General features: G+C 41.6%; 1 protein-coding gene and 1 long non-coding RNA gene across 2 annotated transcripts in view; both read left to right on the top strand.

Annotated features, from left to right (window-relative positions):
* LOC110405689 overlaps positions 1–3,562 on the top strand; it is an 82,635-nt gene extending 79,073 nt beyond the window's left edge. The window contains exon 4 of the long non-coding RNA XR_002443071.1: positions 3,057–3,562. This is a non-coding gene — a long non-coding RNA (uncharacterized LOC110405689). The remainder of the gene's footprint in view (positions 1–3,056) is intronic.
* Positions 9,294–15,068, top strand: part of SHISA9 (shisa family member 9) — a 168,601-nt gene continuing 162,826 nt past the window's right edge. Inside the window, 5 exon segments of the mRNA XM_021411205.1 lie at positions 9,294–9,581; positions 9,583–9,667; positions 9,670–9,798; positions 9,801–9,925; positions 9,927–10,534. Of these exon segments, the coding sequence (XP_021266880.1) occupies positions 9,462–9,581; positions 9,583–9,667; positions 9,670–9,798; positions 9,801–9,925; positions 9,927–10,534 (1,067 nt within the window). The 5' untranslated portion in view covers positions 9,294–9,461.

Raw genomic sequence — 15,068 nt, forward strand, 5'->3', positions numbered from 1 at the left:
TAAATCTCACCTGAACAAACATAATAAAGCCATTCTGGGTAAAACTTGACTAAGATGATTGAGCAGACAGATAGGTATAAAATATATATGTATATATATATATGTGGGTTTTTTTTTTTTTTTTTTTTTCCAAAAAGGAGAACTCACATTTATTTATTAACCTGCTACGGCATTTGAAAGGTTGTTTGGTACACATAAGAATCAAGAGAGTAAAACAACATGTGGATGTTACTTCTGCAAAAATTGTACACCTCTCTCTTACAGTCTAGACTACATCAAAAGTGAAGAGAACATATGATTTTGCGGATTCTGCAAGTAAATTCATAAAGACTAACGAGACTCAACAGATTTTTAGGGCAAAATCATAAACTTGTTATGGTGAGCACCTTAATGTGTGGAGGGGGGAGAAGTGCCAGCTGGATCCATCATCTAACTTGGGAATTTTACTATGTTCATCACCATGGTACCAGAACACTTTACAAGCTCTAAGAGTAATCACAATTAAAGGGTCATAGAATCATAGAATCGTTTGTGTTGGAAGGCATTCTTAAAGGTTATCTAGTCCAACTCCCCTGCAGTGGTACAGGGACATCTACAGGGACATCTACAGCTAGATCAGGTTGTTCAGAGCATGGTCCATCCTGACCTTGAATATCTCCAAGGATGGGGCACCCACATCTCTGGGCAACCTGTGCTAGTGCCTCACCATTCTTACCATAATAAACTTCTTCCTTATATCCAATCTAAATCTCCCCTATTTCAATTTGAAACCATTTCCCCTTGTCCTATCACAACAGACCCTGCTAAAGAGTCTGTCCCCTCCTTTCATATAGCCCCCCTTTAGATACTGGAAGGCGGCTATCAGGTTGAACAGCTCCTGATCTCTCAGCCTGTCTTTGTAGGGGAGGCGTTCTGTCCCTTGGATCATTTTTGTGGCCCTCCTCTGGACATGCTCCAACAGATCCATGTCTTTCCTGTACTGAGGACTCCACATCTGGACACAGTGCTCCAGGTGAGGCCTCACCTGCACACAGCAGAGGGGTGGAATCACCTCCCTTGCCCTGCTAGCCATGCTGCTTTGGATGCAGCCCAGGATGTAGTTGGCTTTCTGGGCTGCGAGGGCACATTGCTGGCTCATGTCCAGCTTTCCATTCACCAGTCCTTTTCAGCAGGGCTGTGCTCAATCCTTCCATCCCCCCGTTTATATTGGTAGTGGGGGTTGCCTTGACCCAGGTGCAAGACCTTGCACTTGGCTTTGTTGAACCTCATGAGAGGTGCACTGCTCAAGCCTGTCTAGGTCTCTTAAGATGGCATCCCCTTCCTCTAGGTTTCTGTTTGTATGTGAGGAAGGATGGCTTAGTTAATCTCATTATTATTATTATTGTGAAATAAGAAGATGAAAATAGTGAAATTTACATTTTACTCTGAAGGAGCTGAGATTTGTAATTGTTCCAGTATCATAGGGAATGAACTTCACAGCTGTATGCCAGCTGGCAAGAAAATTTTATCTGTTCATGGCATAGAGATGAGTCTTCTCTTGTCCCTGTGGAATGCAACTGTACTGAAAGGTCATGAAGTCAGACAAAAGCAACCTTCATCCTCTTACACTGTCAGGGCACGCAAAAGTTGCTTAGGATAGATGTAGGCAGGAAGGTAGAGACAAGGATTGTTGAATGCACTGCTGATTTTTATTGGCTTCCCAAGCAAGCAGCTACCTTCAGCCTTTGTGCTACAGAGCCGTCCTTATCACTCTGCCAGCAGACCGTGCCTCCCTTGGGCTTCAATATGCTGATGGACATAGAAACCAGAGCTCTGTCTGAATACATTGTGAGCAGTATATAGCTATCTGAACTGGAGCTGAAGGGTGCACTGTATGTAAAATATTCCTTAAATATGTCCATATTCCTTCTACATAATATGCATGAGAATCTGGCCCTTATCTTTGTTACTTTTGTCTAACATTTTTCTACGGCTTTTTTTCTTCTTAGATCCTTTAATGTTGTTGTTTTTTTCTTTCACTATGAATAACACAAACCTTATACCAACTTTATAAAGTGATCCCATTGCAACCAAAGGAATTTTACATCCTATAAAGAACACCTCAATGAGAATAAAGTTATCAAATCTTGATCCTTACAGTGAAATCTTCTCTCCTGTTAATGGTAATATTCCTTTCAACACTAATGAGATTTTGTCCTCTGTGTACAGCTATCAATAAGTAATTAACGACAACCAGCAGACTTAATACCCCAAATATCCTTTGCAATAAGATGAAAAGACTGAAAACTGATACAGATTCAGTCTTTGCATGGAGGATCTATTTCTGATCTTGCTATACAATTTTTTTTAAACTTAAGCTAAACATCATGAGAGAAACAAATGAGATAATTTGGTATTATGAGATCTCTACTCTTTTTCACTTATGGTCATTTTATGTATTTAAATACCTGCATAGAAAAGTGATCTGGTTATTCAGCCATCAAAATAATCTCTTTCTCCATCATATTATAAAGGCTCACCTCAACTGTTCTACTTTGTACAGAAATTACATGTGATTTCCTTTTTAAATTTAGTATTTTTTTCTTTTTAAAGAAGAACAATCACTATATTCACAGGGAGAATTTGTTAAACTGTAAAATCATATTTAAGACTTCAAGGTGTATATAAATTACATGACTTTAAAGAGGCCAGCTTTCTGTCAGGCATGTGGGAGTGAATGACAGACTAATTCCCACACACCCCCAAGAAAATTGAGAGTTGTCCTTCCACCAAGTACTCAGTTACAACTGGCCCTATATATATACCATTTCTATATTATACAGATGTATAATTATTGCAGCTTCTTTATGTTTTACTCCCATGTCACTTGCCTATACAAATATGCAGATAAAACAAACCATTCTGAAAACAGAACTCTGATGTGCCAGCATTTTGTATTAAAGTGCTTCACTTCATTTTCATCTTGCATTCATGTGCTGGGGAGCAGATATCCTAAATGTGTTATTAAAATTAGATTATATTTAGCAGGTTTGAGATAATCTACTGTTTTCTATCAGCTGTATAGAACTGAAGAATTCCTAAATTGGAAGGGATCCACAAAGGACCACCCAAAATTCAAACCATATGTCTGAGAGCAGCGTTGGAACACTCCTTGAACTCTGGCAGCCTGAGGCCATGATCACTGCCCTGGGGAGCTTGTCCCAGTGCCTGACCACCTTCTGGTGAAGAACCTTTTCCCTATATCCAATCTGACCTTCCCCTGACAAGATTCCACTGATATCTGCTCTCACCATCTTCTTATACCACTTCAAGATTCCCTAATGTGCATTTCACATTACAGTTAAAATCCTTTAATTTGTCCTGCTGTCTATCAGCTGTGGGATCACCACACTGTCATAATAAGAAAAAAAATTAATAAAACGAAAAAAAAACCAAACCCACCTCCAAGTATGCTTGACAAAACCACATGAAGAAAAGAATGTTTATAAAAAATGTTTTTTACAGAGCACATTATTTACTTTAAGTATTTACTTTTCAGTGAACTATTGACATGATGCAAAATGCAGAGACTTGATTGGTGTCTTTTCCTTCAAGATATGTATAACACAATGCCTAGACAGATGTTCTAGACAGATACTTGAGGTAAGTATAATAGAATTGCACTGAGTGCTGCGAAATATCAGTTATGAATCCCACTAACACTACCACAATTGTCTCTAGAAAGAAATGCATTTAGTTTCCACCTTGAGATCTTCATGTCAGTATATCTGGTTGATAGATTATGCCGTCTCACTGGCTATCTGCCTAGAGGACAGAGAAACAAATCCCCTTGGAATGAGCTTTAGTAATTCTCCTTACACTGGCTATCATGTGGAGTCAAGAACAGACAGTTGTTACCATCTGCCTAAAAGCATGGCCTAGAACTTGTATGTGTATTTGTGCATGTCAACAGTTTTCCAATACATGTGCCTAAATTTAGTCACTGAATTCATTATTGGGCTTTCAAAAATGTGACCTGATTTTCAGAAGTACTGACCACTCAGATATCTGGTGATTTCAGTGCAAGCTGTGATTATTCAAAATAAAAATCAGCCAGTGCAGTTTTCATTTTAGGTCAATAGAAAGGTAATTGTTACATTTCATAGCTACCGGGTTGGACTCCAGCTATTTAATCTTTGGCAACCATGTTTGACAATCTCAGCCAGCCACTTACATGGCAATCATGTAGGTGAATCTGATAGTCACATGAAAAGTGCAGTGTCACATAATCAAAAAAAGTATCACAGAACTCTGATTGTTATACCTTTATCTGTATCCTTTATTTTATCTGTCTCGTTACTTACTTGAAAAACCTGAGCATGTTTTAGCAGTTAACATCCTTTAAAAATGAACCTGTCAGAGAAATTTTCTTTTCCTTCTTCACAAATATGAGAGTTCCTACATATATCTGTTATTACTACATGTAAGATCCAAAATACTTCATTTCTTGGATGGGCATGTTGTGACAGTTATCCATGGATAGTTGTTACTACAACTAAGGCTTATTATCAGGAAAACACACTAAAAAGGTCTAATGTTCAGTAAGAACTTTTGATTTTAGTTTCCTGCCCTGGTATACTTTGGTAGACACGTAAAATACAAGGTCACTAAATTCTTTTTAAATTATGTAATACAGAACCTTCACCTTTCTGTGAAGAGCAAGTAACTCACCTCTAAGCTTTACAGCTCACTTTTAGCCCCTGAGAGTCAATAATGCTAGAACTGACAGACTATAACTGATTCACAATTTGGACTTCTTCATATACTGGCTTCCATCCATAAAAGTTCCAGGCCTGGAGAAAGAGCATTCTACTCCACCTTCTAGACATTGCTGCATAGCTCCTTAGCTGTTTTAATGTATGCCAGAGTCAGACAGTAGAGGATTAAAAAATTTTCTCTGCTTTGTCCTCTTTTATGCCTAAGCACAGCTTCTGTATGTTAAGGCACAGTATACAGCCTATTATACTGCCTTTAACCTTGAAAAATTTCAATGCTATTTTAGTTCTGTTTAGAAAGGCTTTCTTTCTTCCTTGAAAAGTTGAACTCATGGGAACAAAGGTAGCTGGGTTTTCAATTGGAAGGCTACAAAAGCGGTTTCTGGTTTTTTGATCCTCTGTAGTCCTTTTTTCTTTTTTTGGAAACGAGACAAAGATGTTGCTGGTAGGAGTCTGGAATGATCTGCAGAGCTTTCTTTGCCAGTTACAGTAATCCTCAGACACTTGGTCAATCCTTCCAGATGTAAATTCTGTGGCAGCCTAATTTAAAACAAGTAGAAGCACACTTAGTTCTCTAGTACATGCGATATTGTTACAATTCAAAAACATCGATCCTGCCAAAGAGAGAAAGTGACTGGCAGTCTTCCTTGTTCAAAATTAGAGGAATAGCTGTGCAACAGGCAAACCTGAGGACACAATTCATTTTTCAGCTACACTGCTGAAAGCTTCTAGTGATATTTTGGCACTTTTCCCTGACATATACTGAAGACCCTTACAGTATATGTGTTTCCTCTTCTACATTTAAAAGTACTCCATTTGCCTTCTAAATTTATCTTTTTTGTTTGTTTGTTTTCCGATTTAAACTATTTCCTTTGAATTAAACTGAAGGTACAAGAACTGTAAGAATTTCATTAAATCCCCTCCAAATATAAACACTGTTAATGTCCCCCTTCCCACCTCAACACATACAATTACTTTGGTTTTGGTTTTACAATAAGATGGCCAAGAAAAATATTAGGTGATTAAGGTAATCACTACATTGTAGAATTGCAATAAACTGTTTTCCTCCTCAGCGAGCCATGAAAACAAATCATGATTTTTCATTCATGATGCACCTCATGGCTTAGTAAATTATTTTGCTGGTGATCCTTTCGCTATATGCAAGCTGCATTTTGATGACAATAACTAAAAAGGTACTCAGTATGGTGTGTAATGTTTGTAAGATGTTCCAAGTTGCTATAAATTCAAGCAGCCTCCTTGTTAAATACATTTTGTTGCTTCTTCAACTCATGTCAGCTAAGCTAATTTGTATGTCTCCAGTTACCTTATTACTCCACAGCAGACGTTCTAACATTTAGATATACTTTTAAAAACTAGTAATTGCAAGTATGCTGCCACTTGGCCTCATATAATTATCATCTCTTTTTTTTTCCAGCCATAATACATTTCACATCTATACATCCAAATATTCCATTGTAGTACAAAATAAACACGTAGAACACAGACACTGACTGCTTAATTCCAGTTCCCACATGAAATTTCTTATCACAAAATACTCTTCATATCAATACTGCCTGAGATCAGGCGTGTCTAGCTGCCTTTTCTGACAGATATTGTTGGTTATGGAGAGCCTGTTAATAATAATGATTGAGCTATATGACATTTCTCCACTTAATGACTGGCTAGAAGACTCCAGTGGCTCAGTGCTTGGCAAAGGACCATTCTCTCTAGCAGGCAGTCTTTCCCTGGGAAATATTTAGAGGTTGCATGGAGATTATTATTAACAAAAATGAAATAGAGAATTTTGAGCATGATCACTGCAATTGCTCTAATTGTTCAGTATTCTTCAGATGTATCTCCACCTCAGTGTTTAGATTAACCTGTTATCTTTCTCTCTTAATTTTACTTTTTCAAAATCACTTATTTACATAAAAGCTTCCAAGACTCAGTTCTAATATTTCATGCAGTTAAACACAGAACTTAACATATATAATACACACATATGTGTACAAAGTATGAGGGTGTAATGTGTTCATATAGCTACCACTGAGAAATGGCTATACAATGCTATAGGGTGCCTCCTCAAAAGCCTGTTTTCTAGCTTAAAATTGAACAAGAAGCATTGCCATTGATCCACATGTGAAAGTCTCGTTGAAAACAGGGAAGTGTAAGAGGACTAATGAGCTTTGTATACGGTCTGTGCCTACAGTTAAATACTTCAATTAACTAAGTGGATATGCGCCTGAGTAAAGACACATTCTGTTGGTTGAAACTTCATCTTCTCAATTGTTCCAGAGGCAAAATACATTAGCTGTGGAATTAAACTATAGAAAAAATAAGTACTTATTATTTACTTCAGTGCAATGACAAAAGGGATGTCTTGAAAGCAGACAGTCGTGGTGCTACATTGTGAAATCTTTTGTATTTCTCAGCTTGATAAAGACAATTGAAATCAATTAAAAGTTTATTTACAGTTTTAATTGAAAAAAAACAAAACTTTAGAAAATCATACAATGACCTGTACAGTATAAAAAGCCTGTTTCTCTCAGTTTTAGTTTTGCTGTTTCCATTGTTATGCTTAATGGTTATTTATTTTGATCACGTAGATGTTTTGACAACTACATGCTATGAAGGCATTACAATATGTTTCAGCAGGCAAAAAAAAGGGGGGGGGGGGCTCACGCTCTAGTCAAGAATAAGTAGTTCACCCTTAAAATTCTGAGACATGATACAGTGAAAATAACTTCATTGCTAATATTATTAACAGGAACATAGAGCATAACTAGAGTAATTTATGATTTACTAGGGTAATATGATTTATTGGTTCTGGGTTCAATAGGTCTTCTGGTGTCATAGGAAACATTGTTTTTCAAAGAGCTGTGAATCATTCTCCTTTTTTTCCCTAGTTCTGAGCTCCGTTTCCTAGCACATGCCATTTAGAGTCAGATCCTGATCTCATGGAACTGAATCCAGTAGATGTTAGATTCTAGCCTAAATACTTTGCCTTTGTTGCTGTTGCAAAATGCTTACGGAAAATCCCAGGAATCTAGCAAAACAAGGAACTCATAACATAGGCAGTCAGGATTAATGGCTCACAAAATATATCATTTCATGATGTTATTATTTCTGCACATGCATAGCACTAATCACACAAAATATTTAAGCAGTTTTTGAGCAACAAGGAAACTTGTATAATGTTAAGTGCCTGACAAGACTGGCTCTTAAATGTCTACCAATAACAATAGTAAGTATGATTCACTTTTGTGCAGTACTTTCAGCACAAACTGCATCACAAAGTGTTAAATAATAAATAACAGCAGAGTGAAGAATACACAAGAGAGGAATGATATGATTTCAGAGGAGACTTGAAAGGGGATGTTGATGAGGTGGAGGTTTTAAGAATTAAATATTAATAAACAAAAAGGCTGTTTTTGGCTGAGACCAATTGTTTTCCTCTGCTGAGGAACAGAGGGGCTATTTGACCTGCAGAATGGCTTACTGTCAACCCGTTTGGTGGAATCATCACACTGTACTTGGAGTCTATTTTTAAGAGAAGGCAAAGGATCACAATTAGCTAACGACAGCCCTCTCCGATTCCAGACGTCTGCTTTGTCCTCTGCCTCACCTCCCCGTTATTTACTGCTCCACAACTCCACATGAACTTGGCCCAAGTTCCTGGAGAGCAGTGGCTGTGCAGCCCCTCTCCCTGAGCTGGGGCCGTCCAGATGTGTCCCCGAGAAGCAGGGAAGCTGCCTGAAACCCCGGCCCGTGCTGCTACATCACACCATAGCGGGCTTATTTCCTACATTTGGTGGCAGCATAGTATTCAGGATAATACTATTGCTGTTTGTGCAGGTTGCTGCCAAACCAAAAGGTGGGGATGATGGAGTCAAGCGGTAGGGATGGGGAATGAATCGCTAAAAAGTCTTCCCCAGAGCCAGTGCTCTGTTTGGGGGAAGTTATTTTAATTCAGTGTCTCACGAGCAGCCTTGCTGTGTCCCCAGGAGCCAGCCTGACTGACATAACGAGATTTCTAAATAAGCGATGTGCAGGGGCAGCTCACGTTTAGCAGCCACACACGTAGCCCCACTGTAAGCAACGCAGCACGAGTAACACGCGGTACCTGAGGGCAGCGCACGTTCACGCCCGCGCTTTAGCGGAGGCACGGCCCCGTTGCACGCCGCTCTGCCAGGACCTGCCTGCACCCTCACAGGTGAGTGAAGCTCCAGCTGCACCGCGACGCGCGCAGGACAGGAGAGGAGCGGAGCGGAGCGGAGCGCTCCTCTCGCACTCCGGCGAGCACCTGGGCCTGAAGCCCGCGCGCTGCAGGGGGGAGCGAGACCGCAGCCGCCGGGCGCCGCCCCGCCCCGTCCGACCGTTACCCCTCCGCGCGGCACGCAGGAGGGGGAGAGGAGGCGCTCCCGCGCTTTCGAAGACGCACCTGTGGGGAGCGCCCACCTAGGCGGGAAGTCTCTTATGTAAGGGATCTATGGCGCGGGGCGGGCGCCTTGGGGGGCTGCTGGGCGCGAGTGAAGCCCCGCGGGGAGGCTGCGCGGGAGCGGGCGACTCTGCAGAGCGGTGCCCGGGGAAAGGGGCTGCGTTGGGTCCGCGGCGTTCAGGCGTCCGCCAGCGCCTCGGTGCTTAGGCTGGGCCGGCCGGGCCGCCTCGCCCTCGCTCCCTCCCGGTCAGCCCTTCCCCGCCGGCCGGATGCCGCTCCGGCCGGCCGCGCTCTGCCCCTCGGCTCGCCCGGTTCCGGGCGGGGCTCTGCGGGCGCCGGGGCCGGCTGAGGGAGTTGTGCGAGGGGCCGCGCCGGGCTCGGCGGGGGAGCGGAAGGTGGGTGCCCCGGCGCCCGCAGTCGGCACCAGGCGGCGCGAGGCGGCTCCCGCTCTGATCCTTCCCCTCCTCTGCAGCACCCTCGCCCCACGCCCCTCTTCGCAGCCCGCTGTTCTGCGCTGCCCCGCGCTGCCGCCGCACCTCCACCCCCCGCACTCCTCCTCCTCCCGCGTGCTCCCTCTCCGCGCTCCCTGCTCCACAAGTGCCGCGCGCTCGGCTCCTCCGGAGCAGAGAGGCGCGAGACTGCGGCGCCGCCCGGGGCCCGGCCCGGCCCGCGCGGGGTTGTCCGTAGTGCTAAAGGCGAGCGCGGGCTGAGGTGCGCCCGGCCCTTGACCGAGCCCCTTTATGTTCAGCTCCTGGCGCGGCGCAGCATCCAGCAACTCGAGCGGCGGCGGCGGTGCGGAGCCGCGGCTGAGAGGCGGAATGGAAGGTTTCGTTCGGCTGCTCTTCGGCTACTTGGTGGCGGACTTGCTTACGCTGGTGTGTCGAGCTCAGGAGAAAGCCGGCCAGCAGCTGGGGAGCTTCGTGGTGCTCTCGGGAGGAAACCACTCCGGCCTTGGGGAACAACTAGACCCCTCCGAGCCACCTCCCACGCCGGACTTCTGCAGGGGCTACTTCGACGTGATGGGGCAGTGGGACCCTCCCTTTAACTGCAGCTCGGGGGAGTTCATCTTCTGCTGCGGCACTTGTGGCTTCAGATTTTGCTGCAAGTTCAAGAAGACAAGGCTGGATCAAAGCACCTGCACAAACTATGAGACGCCGCTGTGGATGAACACTGGGAAGCCTCCTTCCCGTATAGATGACCCTCTGCACGACCCCACCAGGGATAAAACCAACCTCATTGTCTACATTATCTGTGGGGTTGTGGCAGTTATGGTACTAGTGGGAATCTTCACCAAACTAGGGCTGGAGAAGGCGCACAGACCCCAGCGGGAGCACATGTCCAGGTAAGGTTGAATGCCAGGGTACAGGGTCCCTCCCCACTCATTCCTCTCGAAAAAAAAAAAAAAACAAGCCCACCAGTTCCCGCTAAACAAATATGTCTATCCAGGCAAGCTTTATTCCCCTGCAAGGTAACTGAGGAGACCAACTTCAGAGAGTAGGACTTCTGTGGCTCCCCAAGCCCAGGTTATCAGGGTGCATGCATACTGAGGAAGAATAGAAATAATGGGAGTGTGCACACATAGTAGTCAATTTTTATCTGCAGCGTTGGACCCTCTCCTCAGTAATATGCAGCAAGTCTTCCCAGATACACTGTACGTAAATAGGAAAAGAAAAAATCCTGAAACCAGAAACACTGAATTATAGAAAGCCTGGTAGGTTCTCTCTTCCAACTGTTTTGAAGCTTGGAAAATGTTTTTAACTTCTCAACTGAAGATGTAAACAAATGTCATCTCACTCTCCCTTTCCAGCTGCAAAGTGGTTTTGGCAGGACCTTCCCTACTCCCCCAGCCTTTGAAAGTGTGTGAGCTATTTGTAAAATATCTGAGTTGTGAAAATGAGCCAGGGTAGCAGGGAAGAGGGAGACACAAAAAGGAAAAGCTATTGTAGAATTTCTTAACATTTTTCAGTTACTGTTTAGGGGTTAAAAACAGAATATGAAGATCTTGTCATCCATAGATGTGAGTGTTATACTCTGTATCCACGGTGTAATGGCTGAGTTACATCAAAGACAGCCTCCCCCACCTAGAGTTAGGCATGCTGTGTGCTGCCTACTCCAGATACAGGCTGCCTAGCGGTGGATAGGCAGGTGGGCAGCTCAGGACAGAGCCCAGTGTATTTAACAACATATTCCAAACCAAGATTGTCACAGCAGTTCAAAATCAAGGCATGACACATTTGCCAAGTTTGCAATCTGTCTGATTTCTTTATGCTAATCCCAGGCACATGAAAGTAAAGCAGATGGGGGGAAAGGCATTGAAAAAAGGAAATAGCTCCATTAAAGAGCCTAAATCAACCCCAGCATCTTGGGCAACTTCAGAAATGAAATGCAATTAAAAGGATGCCTTCTACTGGACATACAGTGAGGCAGAAAGATTCCCCTTTCCTTGGTAATGATGTAGTTCACAATCTTTAAAGCTTAGATGAAAATTCTTACTTTGAAATAGAGCCCAAGAAATCAAATCAACACCCGGAGCTGCATTTTTTTTAAATTGAAGTTTCTGGACGGATCTTTGTCTAGCACCTTATTGTGGAATGAACAGGAAAAAGCTACCAAAAATACTCCTGCAAAGGCATTATCTGTTCACTAACAATTACTTGCTATTTATAAACTGGCTGATATGGATACTACTGTGAACAAAACACATCACAAATTTTAGTCAACTCAATACTGTCAGTGGCAATTCTGCAAAGTCAGTTTTCTGTGAGCAAGGTATATTAATCCTTCAGACATTTTGAATATTCTGAACTGCAAATTTGAGACAGAATATGTGGATCCCAATTTCTTTTTTAAGTCTTACCTTTAAACTAAGGAGCTGAAGCTTGTTTGTGAAAAGCTCTCATATGCTTCAGTCTATTTCTGTGGTGTCTTCATGCAGACAATAAGTTAAAGCTTGTAACAAAAACCAGGACAAAGCAAAGGTGTATCCATCCCTGCTTACACCTGGCTTAAACAGATCCAACTTCTACTAACAGGAATGTTTGCTGAAGGAGCTCTGTGTATTTGCTATCTAAAGTACAGCTATGAAGTATTCTGAAATGATATTCTGTCTTAGTTTATGGATATAGTATTACAAGGGACTGGAAAATCATTCTGAAATCCCTGTCATCTGTGCATAAAGATCAAGTTTCTGAAACAGTTCTTGGAAAGGTCATGTGTTATCCTAATTACTTAACATTGTCTGTGATCTTGTACCTTCCTCGCCATGAAAACAGTCAAATCAGGATTATAGCAACTTGGAAAGTCATGATCACATGGAAAAACAGTCACCCACTCACTGCACTTAATAGCTAGTCATGTTCTGATAAAGCAGTGCTATAGCTTTTTTTCTCTCCAAAAGTTCTCACACTCCTATTACAGCTGTGTGGGGTGGGTCTAGTCTAGCAATACTTGTAAAAGGAATTAATTTGTAAATCCTTTGGGCAATCAAAAGATCTGCTCATTGAGTGAAGAAGTGAAGTAACCTCTTTGTCCTCAAATGTGTGTTTAACTAAAATATTCCATCTTAGCTCATTTTACACTACTAATGCTCTGAAAAAGAGGTTGCAGTACTTAAATAATTTATCTGTTTAAATAGTTAATAGTACCAGCAATTAAAATAATATCTAGTCTGTATTTGTATTCACCTTCTTTTATAGTACTAATTTCTACATTTAAAAAAAAAGTCAAAACAACAAAAGCCACAACAAACCCAAATCAAAGCCAGCACCCCTTTTTTTCTGTACCAGATCTGATTAATAAGTGAAAATGTAATGCATTGAAGGTGTTGGGTAGGCCAAACCAGAAGTATAGTCCATTTTGGCTGGCAGCAAAAAAAACATTCAGAGACTCATTCGTTATCTATTTCCGTAGCTAAGATTGTCTCCTTTCCCTTCCCTACACCACAGGTACAGAAAACACTGGAATTCTCTCCGTTCTTATGAACAAATTCACCTAAGTGAAGGCTAGTACTGCTTATCAGATAAGATGATGGATGATGTAAACTGATTTTTTTTTTTTTAGAGGGATGATTTTTTTGTTTTTAAGTGAACAGGATACAACTGGTGTAAGTTATGTATTTCCACTTTTTTATGTACTACTTAGAAACACGAACAGCGACCTGCACATGAGAATAAGAATGTCGACTTGTAAACAGGGAGCAGGTCTGTGCCACACTTATTAATTCTTTGCTTCATTTCATCTTGCAGTCAGTGGATCTGCTGCTGAAATAAGACACTTGTGTATGTTAAGAGTGGTACAATATGCACAGAGGAAACTTCACAGAGTTGGTGAGCTTAGTTTCTATAGCCTTTCGTTACATTTTGTTTACTTCTATACCAAAACAAACCAATAATGTTCTATTCATTTCATTGAATTTTCCTGAAATATTCCACAATGAAAAAAACTGGGGAAATGTACTCATTTAGTGAAAACTACCCATAGCAAAAACAAACAAACAAAAAAAACCCACAACAAAACCCAGTGGGCAAGACTATTTAGGAAAAAGAAGTTACTTCCCTTTGTTTTAAGAAAAAAGGCCAACTGTAGAACTATTGACAATTTCTTTCCTTTGCTTTTCAATACAACACTTACTGTTGGGATGGAACTGTAAATATGGAAGATGAAAGTGGAGAAGGAACTACAGTATTAACTTTGCATGGTATATTTCCCTTTAGACATCATATGATAATAAATTGTTTATATTATTTTCCCTTTTAAATGTGTTCTTTGACATTACAGGGAGATAAATTTTCCCTCAGCTACAGTGTTCAGGAACTAAGCAGTAATAGTTGTGTCCAAGCAGAGTAACTCTTCCTTTACCCAAATGCCTTTTAAGAGAATAAGGTGGTGTATGTTAGCAGACATGGCAGAGGGATTGCATGTGGCAGTATCCCACCTAAAAGGAAAAGAGAAGCAATCTGCCTCCTTAAGCAGACCTAGAAGCTCTGCTAGGCATATGAGGGCAGCACGTGCTTGCTGCTTAAGACTTTTATCAGTGGGTCGTTCAGGCTCTGTAAAGTAGTGAATCCTCTCTTGAAAATCTATGGAGTAGGCAAAAGCTTTACTTCTGTTCCATGGGGGAGATTTTTCTGTAAATAAAACTACACCTTTGTCGTCTTCCCTAATCCTCATGGAGAATGTGCAAACAAACCCAGAACTGAATGAACAATATTTACACTCGTACTCTCTAGCTCATTTTTTCTTTTTTTTCAAGCAGTGCTTCTGATAGCCTTTTAGCAGCTTTCTGAGTATTATGAACCATCTGATCTTTTATCCTTCATGATGTGCTGAGCTCGTAAGTCAAGTCTTTTGTTGATTATTCAAAAAGCATGTACCTGGGGCCAACAATAGTCTCACTTGCCAAAATGCTGAATCCTACATGTGAAATTATTTCCCTTATGGATTTTGACCCAGTTTTGGAGGCAAAGTATGACAACTGACCTTTCATGAAATAACTTGTGTTTCAGCTTCTTCAGGCTTATAACCATAAGGGAAATGCCTGGCTCCACATGCTTTTTAACATCTGAAAATAGTATTATATATCCAAAGAGAAAAATCTTATGGCAGAAGAAATCGTTAAGTTTTGCGACAGTTGGATAGCTCTGGGCCATATTTAGGTAACATTTCTCCACTTCTGTAAAACTGCAGTCAATGCCAATATATCAGTATACAGCTTTTAGATATCACTACTTTTTACATTTCCTTGAACAATCATTATACATAAGCAATGGTGTGAATAAAGTCCCTCCACACATAAATATAACTTTTCAGTAGGACCTACTTTGTATGATGATATTAGGTGAGACAAATGCACAAAGTCTGTTGGCCTATGCAGTATT

Source organism: Numida meleagris, chromosome 13 (genome assembly GCF_002078875.1).
Source record: "Numida meleagris isolate 19003 breed g44 Domestic line chromosome 13, NumMel1.0, whole genome shotgun sequence".
NCBI classification, from domain to species: domain Eukaryota; kingdom Metazoa; phylum Chordata; class Aves; order Galliformes; family Numididae; genus Numida; species Numida meleagris.